The sequence below is a fragment of the Choloepus didactylus genome, chromosome 4, assembly GCF_015220235.1.
Source record: "Choloepus didactylus isolate mChoDid1 chromosome 4, mChoDid1.pri, whole genome shotgun sequence".
Taxonomy (NCBI): Eukaryota; Metazoa; Chordata; class Mammalia; order Pilosa; family Megalonychidae; genus Choloepus; species Choloepus didactylus.
The window spans coordinates 157,255,430-157,280,547 of record NC_051310.1 but is presented as its reverse complement, the minus strand read 5'-3'; the positions used below and the strand labels follow the sequence as shown (position 1 = coordinate 157,280,547).

Sequence of the window (25,118 nt, the reverse complement as noted above, 5' to 3'; positions counted from 1 at the left end):
ATGACTCCCTCTCTGAGTCTCATTATCTCATCAGTAAAGGAGAGAGTATAATAATACTTATCTCACAGAATTGATTAAATGAAAAAGAATGACTTGCACCAAGTAAGCTCTCATTAACTGTTGATTATAATAATTATTAACATTTCTGTGTTCCCTTCATTGTAACATTTAAAAAAAAGTTTACATTTACATTTTTTTAAAATGTTTACATTTACACTTGAGGATATGAGATGTCCTAGAATATTCTAATCAAAAGTTAATATTTTCCTAGTGATTTTATGGTTGCCTTGTGTGACAAAAAAAAAATAATGCTTAAATGCAAAACATGTAAAAAGAAAAACAGAAAGTTTGTAACTCTTAGCCATATAAACACTGCCACCTCATTTTCAGGTAAAAGGCCAAGCTATTGCCTGGGTTGCCACATAAGCTCGAGTGCCACTTGGGTGAAAACAACACTGGTGGCAACAGGACTTTCTGCTGTGAAACAGATCCTACCAAGAACTTCTTGGACTTTGAGAACCAACAAGTGTGTAGACCCACTCTGACTGAAGGCCAGCACAGAAATATGGGGATCTGGATAAGACAGCTGGTTTGGAGTCTTAGGTCTGTCACATGTTAGCTATGGGACCTTGCAGTAAGCTCTCTCCAAGCCTCAGTTTTGTAAAATGGAGATGCCAATAACCTGTCTAACACTGATGCAATCATATTATCTAATATCCAGACCATATTCAGTTTTCCCCAACTATTCTGGTAAAGTCCATTACAGCTTTTTCTTCTGTCTCAAATCCAATCAATTATCATACTTGCATTTAGTTGTCATGCCACTTTAGTTTAATTTAGAACAGTCCCCCCACCTTGGTGTGTGGCTTTTATTATACTGATATTTTGAAAGCATTCAGATTATCTTTCTGGACTGTTGTGAGAGTCAAATGAGAAAATATTTTTAAAAAGTGTGCTGTATAGCCAAGACACTTAATAATCAGACTATCAAATGTCAAAGACAAAAAGAGAATCCTGAAAGCAGCAAGAGAAAAGCAATCCATCACATACAAAGGAAGCTTAATAAGACTATGTGCAGATCTCTCAGCAGAAACCATGGAGGCAAGAAGGAAGTGGTGTGATATATTTAAGACACTGAAAGAGAAAAACCTCCAACCAAGAATCCTATATCCAGCAAAGCTGTCTTTCAAATATGAGGGAGAGCTCAAAATATTTTCTGACAGACAGACAATGAGAGACTTTGTGAACAAGACACCTGCCCTACAGGAATTACTAAAGGGAGCAATGCAGAGAGTGATAGGAGAAGATGGGAGTGTGTGGTTCAAAATACAATTTTGGAAGATGGTAGCACAGCAATGTAAGTACACTGAACAAAGATAGCTATGTATACAGTTGAGAGAGGAAGGTTGGGAGCATGTGAGACACCAGAAGAAAGGAAGAAAGATAAAGAATGGGACTGTGTAACTTGGTGAAATCTAGTGTTCAACAATTGTGATAAAATGTACAAATATGTTCTTTTATGAGGGCAACAAGAAAATGTCAACCTTGCAAGGTGTTAAAAATGGGAAGGCATTGGGGGAGGGATGCAATCAATGTAAATTAGAGACTGTAACTAACAGAATCATTGTATTATGTTTCCTTTAATGTAACAAAGGTGATATACCAAGGTAAATGCAGATAAGAAGGGGGGATAGGGGAAGCATGATAGACACTTGACATTGGTGGTGGTGTCTGACTCTTTACCCTGCTTTGATTTAAGATTACTTTTCCTTTTGCTACTTCCTAGCTATCATTTTTTTCTCTTTCTTTTCCCTCTCTACCTTCTTTGATGCTCCCTCCTGCCTTGTGGAAGAAATGTAGATGTCCTTATATAGATAGTGGTGAAGGTGGTGAACACATAAATATGTGACCATATAGAGAACCATCAATTGTTTACTTAGGATGGAATGTATGGGGTGTGAACAAAACCATCTTAAAAAAAATGGGTTGATGTCAAAACCTAAAGGGCAATATACTGAGTGAAATAAGCCAGACACATATGGACAAATATTGCAAGGTCTCACTGATAAGAACTAATTATAATATGTAAACTCATAGACATGAAATATAAGGTACCAAGATATAGGACGAGGCTTAAGAATGGGGAGTGGTTGCTTAGTATGAGCAGAATGTTCAACTAGGATGAACTTAAATGTTTGGAAATAAACAGAGGTGTAGGTAGCAAGATGTGAGAATAACTAACAGTGCTGAATGGCATGTGAATGAGGTGGAAACGGGAAGCTCAGAGTCATATATGTCACCAGAAGGAAAGTTGGAGGTCAAAAGATGGGAATGTATAAAACTGAGTCCTATGGTGGGCAATATCCATGATTAACTGTACAAATATTAGAAAACTCTTCCATGAACCAGAACAAATGTATGACAATACAACTAGAAGTTAACAATAGAGGGACATATAGGGAAGAAATATATACCTATTGCAAACTATATACTACAGTTTGTAGTATTTCAACATTCTTTCATAAACAGTAACAAATGTACTATACCAACACTATGAGTCAGTAATTGAGGGGGGTTGGTTAGGGATACGGGAGGATTCGAGTTTCCTTTTCTTTTCCTTTTTTTTTCTTTCCCCATCTTTCACTTTATTTCTGGCCTGGAGTAATGAAAAGTTCCTAAAAATTGAACAAAAATTAAGTGTGGTGATGAATGCACAGCTGTAAGAGGGTACCAGGGGCAACTGATTGTACACTTCTGATCTTTGGATAATTGTATGGTATCTGAACAATCCCAATAAAAATTAAAAAAAAAAAAAAAAAAGTGTGCTGTATAGCCACTGAGGCATAGTAGTTAAGAACTTGGGCTATGGAGCCAAATTTTCCAGGTTCAAATCCCAGGTCTGCCACTTATTAGCTGTATATACTTAGTCACATTATTATACCTCTCTGTACCTCAATCTCATCTGTAAAATGAGGATAGTAATAGTACCTACCTATTATTCTGGAGATTTAATAAATCAATATATGTAAAGTATTCAGAACAGTACCTGCACAATAAGTGCTCAAAAACAGTTATTATGTAAGGTAAATTCTTGTTGTGGGATCTGAGTTTCAAAATTTGTGTTTAGTCTAAAAAAATTTCAATCGTATCTCAGTACTTATTAAATGTCTATAATTATGCCAGCTGCTACAGTAAGAATCAAATAAACAGTTCCTCCATGGAAAAAATAACCTTTGATCTCAAACAGCTTACTGGAGTGGAATTTCTAAAATAAGTGAAATAATCAAATAGAGTTAAGTGCTGCTAATCTGAGAAGCATGAAGTTCATGTTAGAAGAAGAGAGAAGGAAGTGTTCTGCTTGACCGAAATAGTTGAAGAATGGATAAAAATTGATTAGTCAAAATGCTTAATGGGGACAGAGTTTCTATTTGGGGTGATGGAAAAGTTTTGGTAAAGGATAGTGGGGATGGTAGCACGACATTGTGATTGTAATTAACACCACTGAATTGAACGTTTGGAAAGTCGTTAAAATAGGAAATATGTTGTATATATGTTACCATATTAAAAGTAAAAAAATAAAATATAAAATTGACTAGTCAGAGAAGAGGAGACAGGCATTGCAGGTAGACACCACCACTTGAGTAAAGGAATAACACAGGATGTAAAGTAGTAGCGGGAACTAAAGGTAACCAAGTGAAGTGGGACGGATTATAGCTGGCTTAAACTGCAGCGCGAAAAAACTGGTCTTCATGCAGGAGGTCAAGAGCCATTTTAGATTGCTGAACACGTGGTTTTAGCCAAGTAGAGCAAAATTACCGGCTCCGGTGGAGCGAAAACAACCACGAAGGCATAAGACTACTTATGGCACATATTTATATGAAAGTTCATTTAATGGTTGGGCTGTTAAGCAATAATAGGGGTGATCCAGAGACATTCCACTTCGTCCCAGGCACCAAGTTCCCCGAAGCCTAATACCAGTTTAGAATTTTACTGACTAGTTAACCAAGTTTAGCAACTTGGCAAAAGGAAGCTCCCTCACTAGATTGCTAAACTGATGACTGGGGCCTGGTTTCGCACAGATCGGAAAAGGGTGACAGGAGGGTGAGAAAGTGAAAGGAAAGGGTGAGAGGTGAGGAAAGGGTCAGGCGCCGGTGGGGGCGAAAGGTTCCGGGCGCCAGGGGTGGAGGTCGGGGGCGGCCCTCGGGGGGCCCCTTGGGGCCCACGCCTCGGGCGCGGCGCGTGTGCTCAGGGGCGGGGCGTCCAACGGCCGCCGGCGGCCAATCCGGGCGGGTGTCCGGGGAGGGGCGGGGCTTGCCGGCTCGGGCTCCGCGAGTCCTCCTTTTTGCACACACACGAATACAAAGAGCCATACGACCTTCGGGTATCCTTTTTCCATTTTTTTTTCCTCCTTAATCTTGTGTGTGCTTTCAAAATTTTTTAAAATAGTGATCTGTGGCAGTGCTGGGGTGAGGAAATTGTTAAGGGGGATTTACTCTTCCCCCATTTCTTTTTCTTTCTCTCTTCCTCTTTCTTTTTCCTGGTCAAGGTTTTAAATATACCAAGAAGTTGAGAAGCAGGATGGCTGTGTACAACTGTTTCCAGCCAAATCTATAGAGATTTTTTTCTTTTTGCTATCACATTTTGAGAACTGGTTAATTTTTGTGGTTGAGGAATTTAAAAAATTTTGCCGCGTGAGAAGTATGGATTTTTTTTTAAAGCGGGCCGAAGGAATAATGTCAGTTTCTGCCACGGGCAACGTCGAACGAAACGGAGATTTGAGGCTCTCTCACAAAAGCTGTTTGCGTGCGTTTTACACATTCCCCCCCAACCCCGCCCAGAACCAAAACCAAGTGGCTTGTATATGGCAATTGTCCAAGGCCAATAGGTTAAAAATATTAGGATATTAGAATTGAGACACTAATTTCCCTGGGGAGGGGGGGAGAGTCCCTTCTTACAGTCTCATAGTGTGTCTTGTACACATTCTCATGAGGCCATTTCTGTGAGTCTGTGTGTTTCCTGAAGCAAATAATTTCGTAAAGATTTATCTCGGGGGTTTGTTCTTTGTGTTTATGTACAGTGTGTGTGTGTATATGTGCCATATCAGATTTTATTTTCAAGAGTGACTACCTTTGGTTTTATGTGTGCAAAGTAGACCCTAAGATGTGAAATTTTTTTTCAGTTGTGGGTTCCCAAATGTGATAAAAACAGGATTTCATGTAAAGTAGATCTTTATAAGAAATCCTATGCTTAGCATACTTCGGCACTTTCGTTCTAGTGCATTTACTATATTTTTCTGCTCCTCTTCTGAGGGATCAGATTAGTGAATAATTAATAATTGCCAGGGAGTATATAGTCCATGTGGCAAATGGGGGTAGGCAATTTATTGAATCTGTGGTTTCAAAGCCTTCTTTATGAGTGTTTTGCCTAAGTGGTTTTGCTTTTTATTGTCTCGCGTTCTTAAATGTACAGCTGTGTATATTTTGGCCTTTATGTGTGGTTTGGTTGGTGTGTTCAGAACGGAAGTTCTCTCTTGGCCTTTTGACAAAATGGTCGTTTTATAGGTTGGAATTTGTTTAAAAAGCTCCACAGCTGGCAAAGTAACAAGAAAACAATCCGGTCAAGTTCAGTTCTCAACAGTTGCGCATGGTGGTGTTGATGGGGGCAGGGATTGGGGTGGGGGGGCAGCAGGAGAAAAAGGCCAAATAGGGATAAGAAATACATTTTGGCTATCAAGTTGCCTTTCGGAATGAAAAACCTCCCCTAGGTCAAAGAAAAGTTTGTTAATTAGAGGACAACAGAGTTAGAGCAGAGCCTCCCGTTATTGGAGCTGTATTCTCACTTAGAATGATCTGTTACAGAACTACTGTCTCCTCATTAACAGTGATACGGAGAACACTTGTATCCAGATCTGTATTTACAGATTGGAGTGCATGTGTAGGACGTATATGGGTTGATGAAGGAGAAACTGGAATGTTACAGGTGCAGTAGTAACCGGAGATTAAAAAGAGATCTACTCTCGAGTTCAAATTACATTACAACAAAACATCTCTGCATGATAATATATATTTCCATTCGTTAACTAGTGTTCTATTCAATTTCAAGCAATATTTAAGACACCTAAATAACAACTTCAATATAATTGTACAGGTCTTGAAACTCATTATAGTGAAATTGGACCTGTATGAGCTCTTTGGGTTTCTTACCTGTAGTAGGTGTATTTTTATTCCCTAACAATGCAAGTCAGATAGGTGCGTAGTAAATACCGTCTCAAACGTGGATCATTCCACAGGTCAGACCCGCATTTCTTTGAAATCTAGTCAGATTCTTGTGACTTTTGTGATTTCTGCAGTGATGGGAATTTTTAGCGGAGTTTTGCCCTTTCTAATTCGTTTCCGCATCACTGCAGGTCATCATGTATACTTTTTACTTCACTTTTTACACCCCTCAGAAAAGGGAGGGTTCTTCCCAGATCATGCCCCTGACTTTCCTAGGCTATTTTGATTTTGTATCTAATGTCCTCGCTTTCAGTTGTTTTCTTTATAAGAAAGGGGGGAATTCCTTCCACGAATATATTGCTGGTTTGGTCTTTCTACACAAAATAAAGGAAAACGAAATTTGGTTGCTTTTGCCTGGAAATCTGCTGAGACCCTAGAGATGAAAATTTACTTGAACTAAAGGGAACTGCCACTTCGCTATCGATCAAAGATCCGTAACCAGGGTCAGCAGGAAGTAAGTCTCCTACTATCAAATGTTTGAAACGTATTTGTGGCCACTGTTCTTATAATCATGTACACGCAGCTTTGTGAGCGGCAAAAAACAAAAGGGAGAAAACAAAAAACTAAAGATGGCGTCTGGCGGCCTTGAAAAAGCGTCGCAGTCGTGTCCCTCCCTGAGGAGGCCCCTCCCCTCCCTGGTTCTTTGAGTGACTGTGAATCGCAGCCCATAGCATCCTTGGCGTCGTTTCCCCCATCTTCCAATCACCAATCACCAGGAGCCAGAGAGCAAATGGGGCGGTACCTTCCGCGTGCGCGCGCTCGCGGAGTACACGGGTCGGTGCCGACATCTCCGTTGGCAGCTTGCTTACCGGCTTTGGCTTCGTGGAGTGGGCGGGCGTGACTGCGCGGGGCACACGCCGTGGAACATCCTAGGGCTTCTAATGCGAGACCGTGGTGCGAGTTCCCGCGGCCAACGGCGCTTTCAGCCCAAGTCCTGAGAGCTTTCGTGGTCACGTAGTCTGTCCGCGGTGACCCAACGAGATCCCCCACCGCGCCTCGGGCCACTACGCCCTCTGGCCGCCCTCTCCGAAATTACCCCCTCATTTCCCGAGACCCCCAGGACACACTTTGTGACTGGGCTCAGTGACGGTTCGCCCAGACCCCTGCGCCTGGAGGGCAGTGTCCAGGCTCTTCGCTTCCCCCGGCGTCGTCGCGATCTGCCAGCCGGTAGCTGAATCACACCCTGTCTTCCGAAACGGTTCTGCTGTCCCTGGTGCCCGCCTTGTCATCTTTGGCTAATATTTAATCAACCAACATTTACCGAGGGCTCCCTGGACTCGTGATACCGTTTTAGGAGTAGTTTTTGATTTTTCCGGAAAATGCAGTAAGGGTCCTTTATACCAGGCACATTTATGTGAAAATCTTAAACCAGAAATTTTAATATCACCAAGTTGTTGCATTTTTGCAAAGGTAAATAACAAGGGCTGTGCTGCACTGGGTTAAAAACTCTTGTACTACTGTATACGTATAATTGGAATTTTCAGAGTACAGGGAATCCCTTTTGTTGGCACCTCACCTCATTTTGCCACCAAGCACCGCCGTTTCTCTTTTTTAGCCCCCAAAATGAAGTCTTAAATTTTTGGAGATCACTGTACACTTGCTTTTAAAATGTAAGAAAACAGTGTTTTGCGGTATTTGCCTACCTGCTCTTGTGTGATAGAAGTGGGTTTTGAGAGAACTTGCTCACAAGAGAGCCATTTTGCACCTTGAAGTGGAGGGTCAGGGCTGACCAGCACAGCAGGAGCTTTAAGTGGTCATTCTCCTTTTTTTGTTCTTTAAAATGAAGATTATGATATGAATTGCTGTGCTTCTAGTAATCACATTTAAGGAAGTCCATTGCTAGCATGACCCTGAAGGAGTTAAGGACCCACTGTAAAAAATATATATCATCTGAGTGACACCTTATCATATGTATTAAATAGAAAACTTATTTTTCATAGTTTGGAGGTGAAGGTAGTCATGCAGAAAATTCAAACAGAATAGGGAGAAAGCAAGCAAGGGAGCTGCCAATGGTATGATATATTTAGTTTTAACAAAAATACATGTGACATGGAAGAAAGGGATAGTTAAGATTATTGGCAGTCTCACCCTGAACTGTGTCTAAAGGAGATTACTTTTCTTCCTTTTTTATCTAAATATTTGTGAAAGAAATCAAAATTATTGAACAGTACATTTTCTGGGCTTCACATGAATTAAAATTAGACCAATACTGGAATGAACACCAAACATACATTTTATGCAAACCTCAATTCTATATATACTGTCAGTTTGTGTTGGCAACTCATCATAAGATTGAAGATCTTTTTCTTAGTGCCAAATTCTAAAAGTTGATAGCATTTTGCAAAAGGCATGTATGTTATTCTATGGTGGTCACTTGTAGTTTATTCCTGTTTCTTCTTTCTAGAAGAAAAATATGGAACTCTTGGTTTTAAAATAATCTAGCCATCTGAAATTGCAAAAATTGACATTATTAATGCAAATAATAATGGTATAGATACTGCCTGGATAATTTACTAGTGTTAACCATTACGTTGTCAACACTCCATGGATTACTTCATGAATTACTAAGTAGCTATACCTTTTGAGAAGAAAACTAAAAATGTCTGAATAAAGTTTAGGTGGTGTTCATAATGTTGGTGGGGTTAAATGGGCTGGAGAAACTTAAACTAGTAATGAAAAAGCAGAGTAATTGTTTTAGGTCTGGAGTGTTAGTTAAGATGGCAGGAATAGAAAAGAAAAACTTACATGATAGCAGCCAATAATGCAGTCGTGTCAATAATAAAGTTCTGTTATCAATTTGTATTATTCATACTGAGGTAAATCTGTCTCCAAAGTAAAAAGGATATCTTTATGGTGTACAACTGTGTCTTCCTTCCACTTCAACAGATCTTTGCCCTTGCATCCATCTTTTTCTTCTCTGCAGTCTCGGGAAGAGCTCATCCTCCTCATATGGGATGATCCTTGCTAGAAGAAAACTTAAATCCTTTTCTAATGTTCTAATGTCTTCATCCTTTAATTTTTCACTGGCTTTTTCCTTTGTGCTTTTTAAATGTACTGAACCTTTCTGTGTCTTGAAAATACCTTAACCCTAAATCCCCTTTCTGACTTTATTTCATTCCTTTCATGGCTAAACTCTAAAAAACATGACTGTGTCGTTTCCATTTTTTCTCTATCTGATTCCTCTTTCATCTACCATATAGTATTACTTTTGCCAAAAAAAAAAAAAAAAAAGCCTCTCTGGTCCTCTCTGGTCATCACCAATGACCATCACAGACAAATAAAATGTATTTCCTTATTTTTCATCTTTCTTAACCACTCTGCTACACTTGTCACAGTTGATTAAATCCACTTCTTGACATTCTTTCTACCTTGGCTTCCAAACTGTTTTTTCTCCCACCTAACTGACCATTCTTTCTCAAGTTTTACTTTTATGCTTGATCTTAGCCAAAAGGCCGAGAAGCAATCAAATTTTCAAATTTCACTTTTAATGAAGCTTCTTCCTTGGTCCTCAGACTATGGATTTGGTTTGAAGTGTTGTCCTTGGCTCTTGCAGTTCTCACTTTATACTTAAAAGTATTCACTTTCTATGGTTCTCCTGTTAGAGATTCCAAACCTGGTTTCCAGCTCTGAGCATCCTCAAGTTTTGTTTTTCAGTCTAGTCATTTGCTTTCGGGATGGACATTCCACTTAAATATCTCTCCATCAGTTGAAACTTTAACATCTTAAATAAAAATATGTCTTCTCTCACATTTGGTACCTCCTCTTAACAGCCTCATTTCTGTCATTCTGTCAGTGGTACCATGTTCTCACTGTCAGGCTTACAATCTTGAAGTAGTCTTTAACCAGTATCTCTATCCTCATTTAATTTATCTAGACTTTTTTTATATTGTAAAATATACATGACATAAAATTTACCATTTTAATAATTTTTAAGTGGCATTAGGTGTATTCACAATATTGTGTGACTATCACCACTATCTATTTCCAGAACTTTTTCATCACCCCAAACAGAAACTGTACTCATTAAGCAATAATCCCTATTCCCTCTTCCCCCCAGTCCCTGGTAACTTCTAGACTACTTTCTGTCTCTATGAATTTGCCTATTCTAGATATTTCAAGTAAGGGGAATCATATAATATTTGACCTTTGGTGTCTGGCTTATTTCACTTAGAATAATGTTTTAAAGGTTCATTTATGTTGCGGCATGTATCAGAATTTCGTTGCTTTTTATGGTTGAATAATATTCCATTCCATACCACATTTTGTTTATTCATCTGTTGATGAATGGGTTGTTTCCACCTTTTGGCTATTGTGAATAATGCTTCTGTGAAATCTCTGTTTTCAATTATTTTGGGTATATATCTAGGAGTGGAATTGCTAGTTCATATGGTAGTTCTATGTTTAACTTTCTGAGGAACCATCAAACTATTTTCCACAGCAGTTATACCTTTTTAGATTCCTACCATCAATACATGAGGGTTCTGATTTCTTCACATCCTTGCCAACACTTATTTTCTGTTTTGTTTTTTTTTAATCATAGCCATCCTAGTAGGTGTGAAGTGGTATCACCTTGTGATTCTGATTTTCCTTTCCATAATGACTAATGATGTTGAACCTCTTTTCGTATGCTTATTGGCCATTTGTATATCTTATTTGGAGAAATGTCTATTCAAGTCCTTCACCCATATTTTCAATTGAATTGTCTTTTTGTTGTGGAGTTGTAGGGGTTCTTTGTATAGTCTAGATACTAAACCCTTACTAAATATATAGTTTCCAAATATTTTCTCCCATTCTGTGGGTTGTCTTTTTGCTTTCTTGATACTGCCCTTTTAAGCACAAAAATTTTTAATTTTAATGAAGTCTAGTGTATCAGTTTTTTCTTTTGTTGCCTGTGCTTTTGTGTCATATTTAAGAAACCATTGCGATATCCAAGGTCATGTAGATTTGCCCCTAGGTTTTTTATCTAAGAGTTTTGTAGTTTCCCTATGTTTATTAGATAAAGAAATATCAGTTTTTCCTGCAGGATGTAGAACCTCATTCTCATCAATTCATTCCTAGGTCACTTACACAGTCTCTCAATCTGTGACCGTCCACTTTAGGTATCTAAGACAGGTGTCAACAAACTACAGTCTGTAGGCTAAATCCTGACCAATTTTTGTATGGTTCACGAACTAAGAAGGGTTTTTACATTTTTATGTAAATATTAAATGTAGCATTTTATGCTGTGAAAATTATATGAAATTCACATTTCAGTGTCCATAAATAAAGTTTTATAGGAACACAGCCATATTGTTTACATATTGTCCATGACTGCTTTCACGCTACATTAGCAGAGTTGAGTAGTTGTGACAGAAACCATATGGCCTACAAAGCCTAAATTATTTATTTACTGTGTCTTTACAGAAAAAGTTTGCCAACCCCTGCTATAAGAGTTACTTTAAATTGGTTTTCAGAGCCCTCTATCACCTCTTCTCACCTTGCTCTGATCTTTCACACGAACCCTGTTAATTCCTGTGATATTTACATTTTTTCTCTCCTTCCGAGTGTCTTCTTACCACACTACCAATTCATCCTATACATTGCTCAAGGCTTGGTTGGATTCTTCTCTTCTATAAGAACCTTTTCTTGTATGATTTCATTTTATGTTGACTTCCATTATTTTGAAATAATTCCTCAGGAATTTTTCAGGTTATACCATATTTTTAGACACTTCTGTGTATTTGGCTTTGTTCTTTAGACATTCTCTATGTTATATCACATTCTTGATTAGACTATATGCTCCTTGATTGTAGGGACTTTATCTTCCCTTCGTTTGAGTACTCAGTAGGAGGTCATCCACTTGGTGACTCATCCTTTAACATGGTCTTACATATAGGGAATGTTTAGGGAGACTTTTTATTTGCTCCATTTCTCTAATTGATATATTTGTAGCTAATGCAATGAATGTTTTGCTTTTAATCACTTGTCCAGCATTTCAGTTATCTAGTTAGTAAAGGTTGTAATTTGAAATAATACTTTATTACCTATTGACCCTAATTTCTTCCCCTGCCTTGGAGTTTATGGCAGGAAGCAGGGAAATTAAGACAGCAATAGTGTCCATGGAAACCAAAACAAAAGTTACCCAAATGTCCATTGTGCATACTGCAGTACACCAGGTATTTATAGACAGGTTAATTTATAAAGAAAAGTATTTGTTGCTCTGAGTATGACATTCTAAAATGGACACAATGTGGTAATATATAAACTAGAAAAACAAGGAAATTTAGGAACAAAGGGAACTCACAATAGGAAAATACATTTAGCATTAAAACCTGGCAGAATTGAGTATTATCCTTAGTGTAAGCTAGGTTGCTATAGCAAGTAAATTGTAAACGCTGTTTTCTCAATTACCTAATTTGCATCATAGAAGGTTTTGCACCTAAATTCATTTTTGTAGACTTGAATTTGTTGTTTCTTAGAAATTTGATATGAAATTTAGAGGAAAAAAATCCCCTAATGCCGTTTCAAGCTATTGCATTTTATTCAAGATGAGGGATCAGGATGGGTGCCCCATGTAGGAACACAAAAGTTTTCAGGAATAATCATAATATCATCCAGCTGCTCTTTGTGGAGCACTAACTGTGTCAGCACTCTGTAGGTGCCTTACAAATATTATGTATATTCTTCACTCAGAGTAGGCATAGATGAGAAAACGGGGGCTCAGGAAAGTGAAATAATTCACATAAGTTCCCATAGCTCATAAGTAGACACCCTTTTTAAAAAACCTTTTTAAAAAGGAGAAGCCCTTTTTAAAAAAAATTTCTCATTTGGTGCTGTTTTGAAAAGATGATGTAGGAAAGACCATTTTAAGGGGGAAGGGAAAGGCTCAAGTCAGACAAGACTCACATAGATGAAAGCCTCTTGCAAGAAAGAGTAGGTGTATGGCACAAGAGAACCAAATATAGCAGTTGTCACTTTGGTACTAGAAAGGGTTAGACAACCCATCCAATGTCCCAACCTGATGCATCTTAATTTCTGAATTTAAAAATACTGGACCCAATTGGCAAGCATTTGTATACCATAGTCTTCTGTCTCCAAAACATGATTTTTTCTCACATCATCCATACCTAACATTACTCCTTATACGATGTTGGTAAAAAACAAAACAAAACAAAGCAAAACAAAACCTGTAGAAGCAATGTAGACCCTTATTTAGGAAGGAAAAAGATATATAAATGATTCATCCATAAATTGACATAGAATCGGTCAGTGCTTTCCTTTAACCTTTAGTTTTAATATGGCTTTAACCTTTAGTTTTAGGTTTAGCTATGCCTTCCAGTGACTCTAATGAAAAGGAAGCTGTAAATGGATTTGAGTTAATTTCTTGCAAGAAGTGAGTATCTGGCACAGAAAAGTCATTTCTTCGATACAAAGGGTGGAAAGAACAAATTAAAGACTATATTTTAATAACCAAATTAATTAAAATGAATTGTCAGATTTAAGCTTTAATACCTCAGAGGCACTGATATTGCCTGTTTCTGAAATGAGATGGCAGATTCAAAAAAAAAAAGAAAGAAAAGAAAAAACGGCTCTCTATATTGAAAACTCTCCTAACCCACTCCTTTTAATTGTGAAGTTATGATATAATTTACAGGGTAAAATAGAAATGTATCTCTCAAGGATATTGTAAAAACATACTTAACATTTTGTCACTTATGGAGCTTCAGGCAGAAGGATTTTTCTTTTCTCTATAAACAAGTAACATTTAGAAAATGACAATATTTATTAAGTTCTTTGGAGTGTTATAGGTTGTACAAACCAGCCCCATCCGTGGCTCCTTTTTCTTTCCTGCAGTGGTTTAGCTGCTTAACTACAGTAATTCAAAAGAGCACCAGTTGGTTTATCATTGATATTCTGGTTTTTCCTTTCATACTGATCACCTAGTCAAAGCAGCAGCACTTAGATATGTAGCTGTTCCTGTTGAACTTTGGCTTCTCCCTGAAGGAGCAGAAGTGGAGATGAGGAGCCCCAGAAGTAATTTCTCTGGGCTACTGGCTGCAGGATCCAGAGTGGCTAGGGTCTTTTGCAGGGGCTGGAGGCACATGTAGACATCTTATTAAGAGCAAGCGGGAGGTGGAGTGCAGCCCCAGGTTATGCCAACTCAAGTCCCTCACCCAGCTTTTCATTTCATTTCCCAGCTCCCAGCTCCAAAGAATTAATGATGTAATAGTGGGAGGTTGGTGACATGTTGAGGGCTGCAATGATTTGTGTATTCTTTATTTAGGAGTCTTATTCTGACTGCATCTGTATGAAAATTATGGAGAGGGTAGAATCATGATTCTTCATGTCAACAAAATGTGGTATCAGTTCAGGAAAAAAAAAGCCAAGCCATAGAGTGAAAAGTAAAATAACCAGATTCTGCTGTTTTCTTCTGACCTTGAAAAAGACATATAACTTCTCTGCAGGTCTCCTTCCTGGATCTGAGGTAATATGTGCTTCCTAGAGCTATTGTACAGATGAGATAACTTGTGTGAGATGTTCTGAATTCCTTAAGGAATGGTGTTAAAGCAATAGAATGCAATAGTGTTATTACAGTAAAGATAGGAGGAAAAGACAGAGCTACATTTTCTTCCTTAATCTTCTAATCTTTCCAGATGCCGGTGGGTCCTTTCAAGTTCCCTCTCTGCTAGTTAAATTGGAGTGGTGAGGGATTTTATGCTTGAATGCAGGAAAATGCCCTCTGCCATCTGAAACTGTGTTCACGAGGAAGGACTTTGGTAGGCATCACCCTTTCATTAAGGGGTGAGTGTGACACCCAGTGTGTTTTGCTGAAGGAACACAATCTGCAAATAGAAGAAAGTTTCTTTCCTTTGCAGGCCAGGAGAGGCAGCCATGGACTGTGCATTCCTTCCCTGCCTGTCTATTCCTCCCTCACAGAGCCCACCGTTTGGTACCCTTTCTCCTCTGACCACCCTTGATGAGAAAGGAAAGTGAGTCCAAAGAGGCCAGTGCTTCCTACTAAACTTGTGAAGTCCAGTTTCACTCTTTGGAAAGGTCCAGCACTTGTGAGCTCAGTTGTTACTGCTTCAGTCAGCCATGTCCTTCAGTGCCACCATTCTCTTCTCCCCACCCAGTGGCAGTGAGGGCAAATGCTGTTGCTGTGCCTGCAAGAGCGAGACCAGTGGTGGCAGTGCGGGCTCTCAGGGTGGGAATCCTCCCCCCAGCACCCCGATCACAGTGACAGGACATGGCCTGGTAGTTCAGAGTTCAGAGCAGCTCCTGCATATTATCTACCAGAGGGTCGATAAGGCCGTGGGCCTGGCTGAGGCTGCTCTGGGTCTTGCCCGGGCCAACAATGAGCTGTTAAAGCATCTCCAGGAGGAAGTAGGTGAGCTAAGGCAAGGGAAGGTGTCCACCCTTGATGAAGATGGAGACGGCATGGCACACAGTTCCCCACCTGAGGAGACTGGGCCTCTCAAGGAGAGTCCTGGGGAAGCATGCAAGGCTTTGTCTGCTGTGGAAGAGGAGTGTGACAGCGTGGGCAGTGGCGTGCAGGTGGTGATCGAGGAGCTGCGGCAGCTGGGAGCAGCCTCAGCAGTGGGGCCTGGGCCTTTAGGCTTCCCAGCCACTCAGAGGGACATGCGGCTCCCAGGATGCACCCTGGCTGCCAGCGAAGGGGCCCCGCTGCTCAATCCGGTGAGTCTTGACAGAGAAGGCACACAAGTGTTGTTGCTTCTTAGTGCTCTTCCTCCCCTTTCTCTTTTTCTCCATTTTCTTTCCTGCCTTAAGCCTTTCTTTTGGTTGTATCTGTGATAGAACCGTTTTCTTTGCCTTCAGGGATAGTCAGCACTCCTGTTTTCTTCCTGAACCATCCGCCTCTTTGGCAGGAGGTCATTTTGGTGTGTGTGGTGATGGGGGTGCCCCTCCCTCCCTCTCAATAGCTCCGCATGGCACTTTCTCCTCCACAGCTGTCTCAGCTGCTCTATGGGCTCTGCCTCTCCTGGCAGGAATGCCTGCCATGCACAGACGGCTCATTCATATTTTATCAGGGCCCTCTGCTTGTCAAGAGCAGTTCAGTATAGAGAGAGATGGGAATGTAGAGGAGAGGGAGGCAGAAGTGTAGAGGGAGAGGGAGAGAGAGAGAGAAGGAAAAAGTGAGGAGGAGAAGACAAAGATAACAGAAGACAGGTGTGGGGAGGGAAAGAGGCAAGTAGAAATGAAGGGGGTTGAGGAAGGAGAAAACATGAAAAAAGGAGGACAGAGAAAAGGTGAATCGATGTGAAACAAGAATTTATTTAGGAAAGAGAATGTGAAGTAAGGCCAGAGGGAGATAGAGAAAAGAAAATAAAATGAGGAAAAGAAATGGAAAAGTGAGCGTTAATAGCAAGAACAATAACATGTAGGGAGGAAGGAAGCAAAGAAGGAAGCAAGCGAACACATTTTGTAAACAGGAAAAGACAGATGTACATTGTTCAGTTTCTTTACTACTCAGGGCCATACGAGCAGGAAAATCCTGGCTGGGTAAAGTAAAAACTACAGAATGTCACACATGACAGTATGGAAAGGAGAAGAAGCAACTATAGAGATCATAAAGGCAGATAGATGTGTTGCCACTTGGGAGACAGTGGGAGGGAGGCCTATCAACTCTCCTCCACCTTATTCTCATCTGCCCTGTCTCTTTCCCTCCTCCCCCCAGAACAGGGCTTAGACACCCAGTGAAGAGTGCAGGAGCGAACACACAGGGTAAATGGGAGGGATGGAACTCCCAGCCCATCTGCTTGGTCTGAGAAATGAATATATAAACTCTCTCTATTCCCCTCCAGTGTCACACTGCAACTGGTCATTGCTCCCTGGAAGGCACAGAAGTATGGGTAATGGCCACTGCTGCTCACCCCAGTGTATGGCAGGTCAGGAATATCAGGGGTTAGGCACTAAGGAAGGAGGAACTGACAAGATGGGAGGCAGGAGGGTACCAGGCCCAGCAATGCCCTGAGCTGTGGGGAAGGCTTCCAAGCCGACAGAATGGAATTAGATTTCACAGTGCAGAAAGCAGCTCACAGGTCTATAAATCTCAGCCTCCTCCCCAGCTTCCTTCTCTCGCTCTCTCTCTCTTGCTCTCTCTCTCTCTCTCCCTCTGTTTCCCCACTTTCACTGTTTTGTTTTCTTGGCTACAGAAATCCCTCCTCCCTTCTTCTTCCCTCTCTCTTCCTTCTTCCCTCTTTCCTTTCCCTGCCCTAGATGTTTTTGAGTGAGAGCACAGGCAGTCAAGTAGATGCCAGGGCAGGGATGGGCAGATGCTTCCAGGGCAGGATCAGGGTGAGGAAACAGGACTGGTCTCACAGAGGGCATGGGGGGTAGGCGAGTGGAGCAGTCAGCAGCAACCTCCCTAGAGATTTCTGACCATATCTCCCTCCTTCACTCTCATTTTTCTTTTATTTCTCTTCTTTAGTGTCATTATCACTTTATTTTCTTGCTCTTCCTCATGTTGGGTTTCCCTTTCTTGTCATTATCTCCTCCCCCAGTCTCTTTTAGACAAAATATTTACCTATCTACATTTCTTATACCCAAGAGCAAACCATAAAGGACTACTCACAAATAGAGCATCAGAAACCTGCCTTGTCTTTGTAATCAGTCCTAATGAGTGATCAAACAAGACAGACCCTCTACACACAAGAAATATTTGCCCAGCATTCTCATAGGAGTCCTATAGAAACAAGCCATTGACCATTAAAGATTGTGCTAGATTCCCCCCTTGTTTCCACTCTCTGCTCACTAACCTTGACCAAGGAGTGATAGCTGACCATGTTCCCCTAAGCCTGCCTAGCTAATAGGCTTTTTTTTTTTTTTTTTTTTTTAATGTTTTTAGCTGGTGGATGATTATGTGGCCTCTGAGGGTGCAGTTCAGCGCATGCTGGTCCCTGCTTATGCCAAACAGCTTTCACCAGCTGCACAACTGGCTATCCAGCGCACAACCTCAGACACAGGGCCAGAAAATGGAACCAAGCTGCTACCGTCTCGCCCTGAGGATGCACTCAGCGCTGCTGCTGTGCTGGACAGTGCCTTGGAAGAGTCAGGCCCTGGAGGCACTGGAGAGCTGAGACACTCGCTAGGGTTTACTTCTTCTCCATGTAGGACCAGAGGGAGTGGGCAGAAGAATTCCAGGCGCAAGCGGGATCTGGTACTCTCTGTGAGTGAGCGCAATTTCTTTAAATTTTTCTTCAGTCTGGAGAGATACATGAAGATTGAAGGGTGGGTTGATTTTAAACCTCCCATGTTGAATCCTACTAGAGTGGAAAGAGCAAGGAGACCGACTTGTTCCACAGATTAGGGATAGGTGGTCTTCCTGCTATCAGTCAAGCTTTTTAAGGCTTTTCCAGATAGATTTATATCTTACTTTTAAAGAGAAAGGAATTGTTTTACATCTCCCAGCAATCTAATAGTTCTGGTAGGAAGATCTTTGATGGATTGCACAGATTGGCCACCAAATGGTAACACTGAAAACTTCCTGCAAATTTAACCAGTGTGTAGGGTAAGTGGCAGGTGACCCCTTAGGCAAAAAAAGCCAGGATGTCCTGATATCCCAAACCCGATGTAGAGAGTCACTATGCACTCAGTGCATTTATAAAGGTTTGGAGATTCTGGTCATTCCAAGACCACTTGGCAGGAAGGGGACTGGTCAGAACAAGTTCTGCCCAAAACGTTCTTGAAGTGGCTTGAAGCACTACAAACATCCTGCTGAGCTGGGAGCACTCCAGCTGACCCAAACCAATAGAACTTCTAGGGCAGTGCATCCCAACCAGGGGTAATTTTCTCCCCCAGGAGACATTTGAAAACATCTAGAGACATTTTTAATTGTTACAGCTGATGGTGGTGGTGTTGCTACTGACATCTAGTGGGTAGAGGCTAGGGATGCTGCTAAATATCCTACAATGCATAGGACACCTCCCACAATGAAGAACTATCCAGCCCCAGATGCCAATAGTGCCCAAGTTGAGAAACACTCCTCTAGGGTGACCATAGTCCTTCGGATCAACTCTGTCTTTAAACAGCATCTTTCTGGTATTCATGGGATGTTCTTTAGCCATCTAATGTTCATATTGATTGTAATGGGTTTCCATTCCCTGGATAATGGCTGCTCTGAAATCATGTGAAAGTACTGGTTGGAAGTGGAGGTAATCTCACGTCCAACCTAAATTTCATCACTATATAGCCTGTTTCTTTTTGCTACTGTCTTAGTAAAGATCAAAAACAGATGATTACCATTTATACATCCTTTGTTTATATTAAGTCTCTTCCCTCTCTCCAAACACACTCAATTAGCTTAACAGATTTAGTCCCTTTTCCTTTTTCTGAGAGATCTCATTCTTATACTTTCTCTCATTTGATGTGTTTTTGTCTTCTGAAATCTTTTCCATTTTATTTCCCTCAAGTTGAAGCACGTGGCATTGGGCCAAGGACCCAAACACTAACTTTCCTCAGAGTCTTCAATTTTACATTGAAGGATTGTTTTATCCCTGGGAAGAGGCCATTCATAATCAGTATCACCTCATCTCTAAACTTCACTTCATAATTTGGTTATGTTCAGGGACATTTCCTCACTTATCAAGAACAGGAGATGGGTTTAATTTCTCTGATATGGATTTCTGGCCCAGGATAGGCACTCTTGCTGCCAGTAATAGAAATGGAGGAATATATCTAGAAATGCATTTCAAGGCATTTCTCAAAACTTCATAGTGCTTAAATCATGAATTAATTTGTGATCATTATAATTTCCATAACATCAAGATTTTCAGTCAATCACTTCCATTCTGTTGCCTACTGCCTCTGGAAGAGAGGCGGAGTATAAAGGCCTGGCTTTTAATCCTGCCCCTTGGAGAGGTGGGTGGAACTGGGGATCTACTGTGGAGAACAGTATGCTCACTCACCATGCTCTCTATTACGGTATTTGAAAAGGGTCTAGAGGACCAGTCAGGGAAATTTGCTGCCCATGACAGAAGGTTTAAAATATTCTTATGGGCTCAACAGCCAGACTATGGGTTTAGAGAAGGAGGGATGGTTGCAGATCTTTACTATTCTAATCTTTTAACACTGGGAAGGAATCAAAGAGGCATCTCTCCAATCTGCTGGAGTTGCTGTGGATTGTTGCTAGGGTCCTGTGAACTAAAAGGACCACACAAGAACTCTCTAATTCCTTAGAATGCCGCCGACCCCAACCACCCATTGGGGAAGTGTATTTATTTTTATCTCACTCAGGAGGTAGGTGAGCCAGCAGCCTTTACAGTCTTAACAGTTATTATTGTCTAGAGTATTTTCCCTTTCCACGTCAAGCCTGGTCTGATCTCTTCCAAGCCACTTGAGTTGGAAGCTATGCAACTCCCTTTTTTTTTTTTTTTGCAACTCTCCCAAATTCTTTCTGAAGCATTCACCCATCCCCTGTGATTCCTTAGGTTTGGACTTCTAAGTGGTAAAATAACTATATCAAATATGAAGCTAGAATAATAATCATCCTTTTTATAGAGCAAAGCCCCTAGCCATAAAGAGTAGACAGTGGTTTCCTAAGTTGACGTGGTCATTCAGCCACAGAGGTAGACAGATAAATTGGAGATTTCTAAATATGGAGCTAAAGCCCTTAAATCAGGATGTGAGCTCAAGATGGTATCTGGGTAACTTCCACTGACTGAGGGAGTTGAAATGAAAATATAATCAGAAGAAGCAAAACTAAATTTAATAGGCAGAAATGTAAAGTTCTACACTGAAGTTTAAAAAGTCAGTTGTGGGATGATGGAGAGAGTAACTCACATGAAAAATGTCTGAGGACTTGAGTTGACTATGAACTCATTGTGAATGAACCCTGTGGGGGTGGAATTGCTAAGAAAGATAACACCACCCTGTGTTTGATTGCTAGAAGCGTAGTGTTCTGTTCAGGGAAGTAATGCTCCCATTGGCCAGTGATAAGTTACACTGAGTTCCAAGTGCCACTCCGTAAGAGGGACACCAGCAAACCAGAGAGCTTCAGAGTTTGGTTGAAGAGTCTGTCTGGGAACTATGTCATGAGGAATGGCTAAAGGACTTAGGGTTGTTTTGACTGGATAAGAAAAGACTTGGGGAGTACATGAAGGCTATCTTCACGTATTTCAGGAACTATTATGGGCAAAGCAGGGATCAGATTTTAGAGCATTTAAGGCAAAACTTTTTAGCAATCAGAGATGTGCAAGGGGAGGGTAAGTTGCCTCTAAAAGCAGTGAGAACCCATCACTAGAGGTGGGAAAGGCAGCCTGTTTGATGATGTGAAGGGGAGGTTGTGTGATTTAGTCTCCAAGGTCCTTTCCAAATCACATTTCTATAATTTTAGGTTTGTGGTTTTTTAGACCATGGTGTGTGTACCCCTGGGATTTGTGGTAGTATGTAAAGGAATTTATAAAGCCATGGATAAACCTGGGATATTTTTCTGAATCATCAATTTTACTAGAAGGTTTTAGAAGCCACTTTTATATTAAAAGAAATACAGATATATTTTGAAGAAAATTTAAAAATTTACAAGATATATCTACTTGCAGTGGCCCTGGTGTGTATTTGCTCTCTCCTTGTCATCAGGGGTATGTCTGTGGAAATGTTTAAGAACCTCTGCTCTAGTGATCTCATTCCCCAGGAGCAAAAGTAAGAGCAGGGATGGTCCTGGAGTCTTGATACAAATTAATTAAAAGGAAAAAAAAAAGGTCCCATTAGAAATATTAATTTAGATAGGCTTTCTGAAAAGGGCATTTATAGGAATGGTACTCAGACAATGGGACGGTTTCAGGCAGAGAACCCCATAGGATAAAACCTATGGACTTGATATCTCTCATGGCTTGATTTCGTTTATTTGTTTGTTTTTTTCCTAGAAATTGGTCCATAATGTGCATAACCACATCACCAATGACAAGAGATTCAATGGGTCTGAAAGGTACGGTCCTCTAGATGGAACAGAATCATAAGGTACTTTGCTAAGGAGACGGAGTATAGGGGAATGAGCCAATCCAACAGTGAGGCTAGGGCTTTGATCTCACCATAGTCCCTTGTATCCTGTCTTGGGCCATGGAGGACTTTACCAATAAGTTGATTAGTGGTGAGTGTCTCTGTCTGGTTCTTAAAAAGCTGACTGCCTTATGCACTCTCTTCTTTTTGTGGCAGCATCAAGTCCTCATGGAATATTTCAGTAGTGAAATTCCTTCTGGAAAAGCTCAAGCAGGAGCTGGTGACCAGTCCCCACAATTACACTGATAAGGAGCTAAAAGGTAAGAAAATTTGAATTAACTCTCATCCCATCCTTTCTGCTCTCCCTACCCCCATGTTCTTGATCAGATGACAGGAGGCATAATGGAGATGATTTAGGTGATTTTAAAAGTATGTTTTGGCTATTCTTTTCACCTACAATATTCACAAGATTAGTGCTAATTGCCTTTTTATTCTCTTTGGTCTAAAATAAGAATGAGAAAGAAAGGGCTAGAATACCATCATATGGGGTCTTGTGTTATTTGTCTGTAGCTAGCACGGAAGCATGATGAACTAGAAAGTTTCTGCTGAAAATGTACTCATAATCTGCTATCAGCAGAGTAGCAGCAGGGGTAGATTTAATGGGGGGAACATGGAAGCAATTTGAGTTGTCTTTTTCTAATAGGAGATATGGGAGGAGTTAGTGTTGGAGATGGAGGTGGGAAAAGAGAGCTACATCAAAGAGAAGTGAATAGTGTTCATTGTACACCAAGAAATCTCATCTTCTAAATAGTGATTCTCAATCTTCCATTCAGTGTCAGGGCAGGAAAAAAAGGGCTGAGGACCACCTGCTTTTTGCTCCTTCCCCTTTCTCTCCCAGGAGCCTGTGTGGCCTACTTCCTTACTAAGAGGCGTGAGTACCGCAACTCTCTGAACCCTTTTAAAGGCCTGAAGGAAAAAGAAGAGAAGAAACTTCGAAGTCGCCGATACCGGGTAGGAGGTTTCTAGGTCTTACTTTTCAAGATGCTAAACTCGAAACTCTAATTAGCCACAATAGGAAGGGCCAGAGGACATGGCATTGAGAATAGAACTGAGAGCCAGGAATGTAAGCAACCAGAGAAGGAGGATGAGCTAGTTCTAAGATTTGATTTGGGGACTGGGTTCCCTCAGGCACAGATTTTACACAGCCTTCTCTCTCACCCAAACCTTTCCCCAAATCTAATCCCTAGTCTCTTTCTCTTCCTCATCTCTGTCCTGGACTTCTACCATAGCTTTTTGCCAACCGATCCAGTATCATGAGGCACTTTGGACCTGAGGACCAACTCCTGTGGAAGGATGTGACAGAAGAGCTGATGTCAGATGAAGAGGACAGTCTTAACGAGCCAGGTGTCTGGGTGGCCCGCCCTCCCCGTTTCCGGGCCCAGCGCCTCACAGAGCTCTGCTATCACCTGGATGCTAACTCTAAGCATGGCACCAAAGCTAATCGTGTGTATGGGCCTCCCTCAGACAGATTACCTTCTGCGGAGGTCCAGCTGCTTCCACCAGAACTTTACAATCCTAATTTCCAAGAAGAGGAAGATGATGGAGGTGATGAGAATGGACCTGTGTCCCCATCTTTTGACCAATCCCACAAAACCTTCTGTCCTGACTTGAACTCATTCATTGAAATCAAGGTGGAAAAGGATGAGTGAAATCTATAGCCAAGAATAACTCGGGCTTCTGCCACTCCCCCATATCCCAGAAATGGGCAGTGTGGGGCTTCCCAGAATAATGAAATGCCCTCTGCAGTCTGAGAAAGCAAATTTGTCTCTCTTCTTAACACAGTCTCCACTGGTAGTGGAAGCTACCAGCTCTGATGGGATAAAATAACTTAATATAGTGAGGGGAAAACCCATTATGAATGGCAAGCCAGTAAATGTTTATTCCTAAGTATAAACAATGGGACTGAGGAAAAAAAGAGGATGGGGCTAAGAAACATGAAGTCTTCTTGTTTCTTATATCCTGGTCTCCAAGTTTCTTTTGGTTTCATCCTCATCTCTGGGGAAGCAGTCTGGTTGTACCTACTGCTTCCCCACGACTGCTGGTCTAGCTCTGCAGTGGAAGCAAAACGGGACCATCCCAGGGTAACACTGCCACCTGGTGGCAGCTTCAGTCATGGGTCTGATTGTTCTGAGCAGGAGGACGGGGGCTCCATTCCTATTTAGGAATGGGGATCTAGCTATAATAGCTACTGTTATCGAATTATATGAGGCAGATTTTATTATTCCCATTTTATAGATGAAGATATTAAGGCTTAAAGAGCTCCTGTCTCATCAGCAGCCACTCTCCTCCACTGTGTGGCTAAGCAACATACAAGCAAGCTGTATTTTGGGGGAAGGGATGTGCGTGTGTGTGCACATGTGCCTGCACACACAATTTGTGCATCTTGAATGGACTGAAAAAATGGCTTTCTATTCCTTCAGTCAGTCATTCAACAAATATCGATTGCTTACTAGCTGTCAGGCACAGCGCTAGATACTACAGATACAATGTTCATCAGGTTTGGCATTGATCAGAGAAACCAGGCAAGTAAGCAATGAAATGAATTGTGATAAGGGTGATGATATAGAGGGAATGCTGGGTGCAATGGAAGCATACAGCAGAGGTATCTAACCTACTGTGGTGGTCAGGAAAGGCTTCTCAGAGGGAGTGGTGTTTAAACTAATACCTGAAAGATGGGTAAACTAACCAGAAGTGAAGGGGAGGGTAGGAAAGTGTTCCAGAAATAGGGAACAGCAGGTGCAAAAGCCTGAGGCAAGAGAGAACACAGACAAGTTTCAATTCTGCTGCAGAACTGTTTGGGGAGGGAATAATGCTGAGAGATGAGGCCAGAGAGGTAGAGAGACCTTATAA

The 25,118-nt window shown here is 41.0% G+C and overlaps 1 protein-coding gene across 2 annotated transcripts; it reads left to right on the top strand.

Moving 5' to 3' along the window:
* Positions 1 to 4,349: 4,349 nt before the first annotated feature.
* On the top strand, positions 4,350 to 24,019 carry C4H14orf93 (chromosome 4 C14orf93 homolog). 2 transcript variants are annotated; one of them, XM_037834539.1, is made up of 7 exons: positions 4,350 to 4,381; positions 14,909 to 15,950; positions 18,121 to 18,441; positions 22,136 to 22,197; positions 22,425 to 22,528; positions 23,107 to 23,219; positions 23,498 to 24,019. In XM_037834539.1, the coding sequence occupies exons 2-7, from the start codon at positions 15,351 to 15,353 to the stop codon at positions 23,915 to 23,917; spliced, it is 1,620 nt and encodes a 539-aa protein (XP_037690467.1). In that variant the 5' UTR covers positions 4,350 to 4,381; positions 14,909 to 15,350; the 3' UTR covers positions 23,918 to 24,019. The 2 variants fall into 2 exon arrangements, with proteins under 2 accessions (XP_037690467.1, XP_037690468.1); XM_037834540.1 differs by lacking the exon at positions 4,350 to 4,381 and adding an exon at positions 12,898 to 14,739.
* Positions 24,020 to 25,118: the final 1,099 nt, after the last annotated feature.

Bases quoted from the DNA above. Each gene is read 5' to 3' on its own strand.
- C4H14orf93 (XM_037834539.1), top strand. From the start codon at position 15,351: ATGTCCTTCAGTGCCACCATTCTCTTCTCCCCACCCAGTGGCAGTGAG. The intron at 22,198-22,424 runs GTACGGTCCTCT...TTTTTGTGGCAG, and splicing joins AGATTCAATGGGTCTGAAAG to CATCAAGTCCTCATGGAATA. The intron at 23,220-23,497 runs GTAGGAGGTTTC...CTTCTACCATAG, and splicing joins TTCGAAGTCGCCGATACCGG to CTTTTTGCCAACCGATCCAG.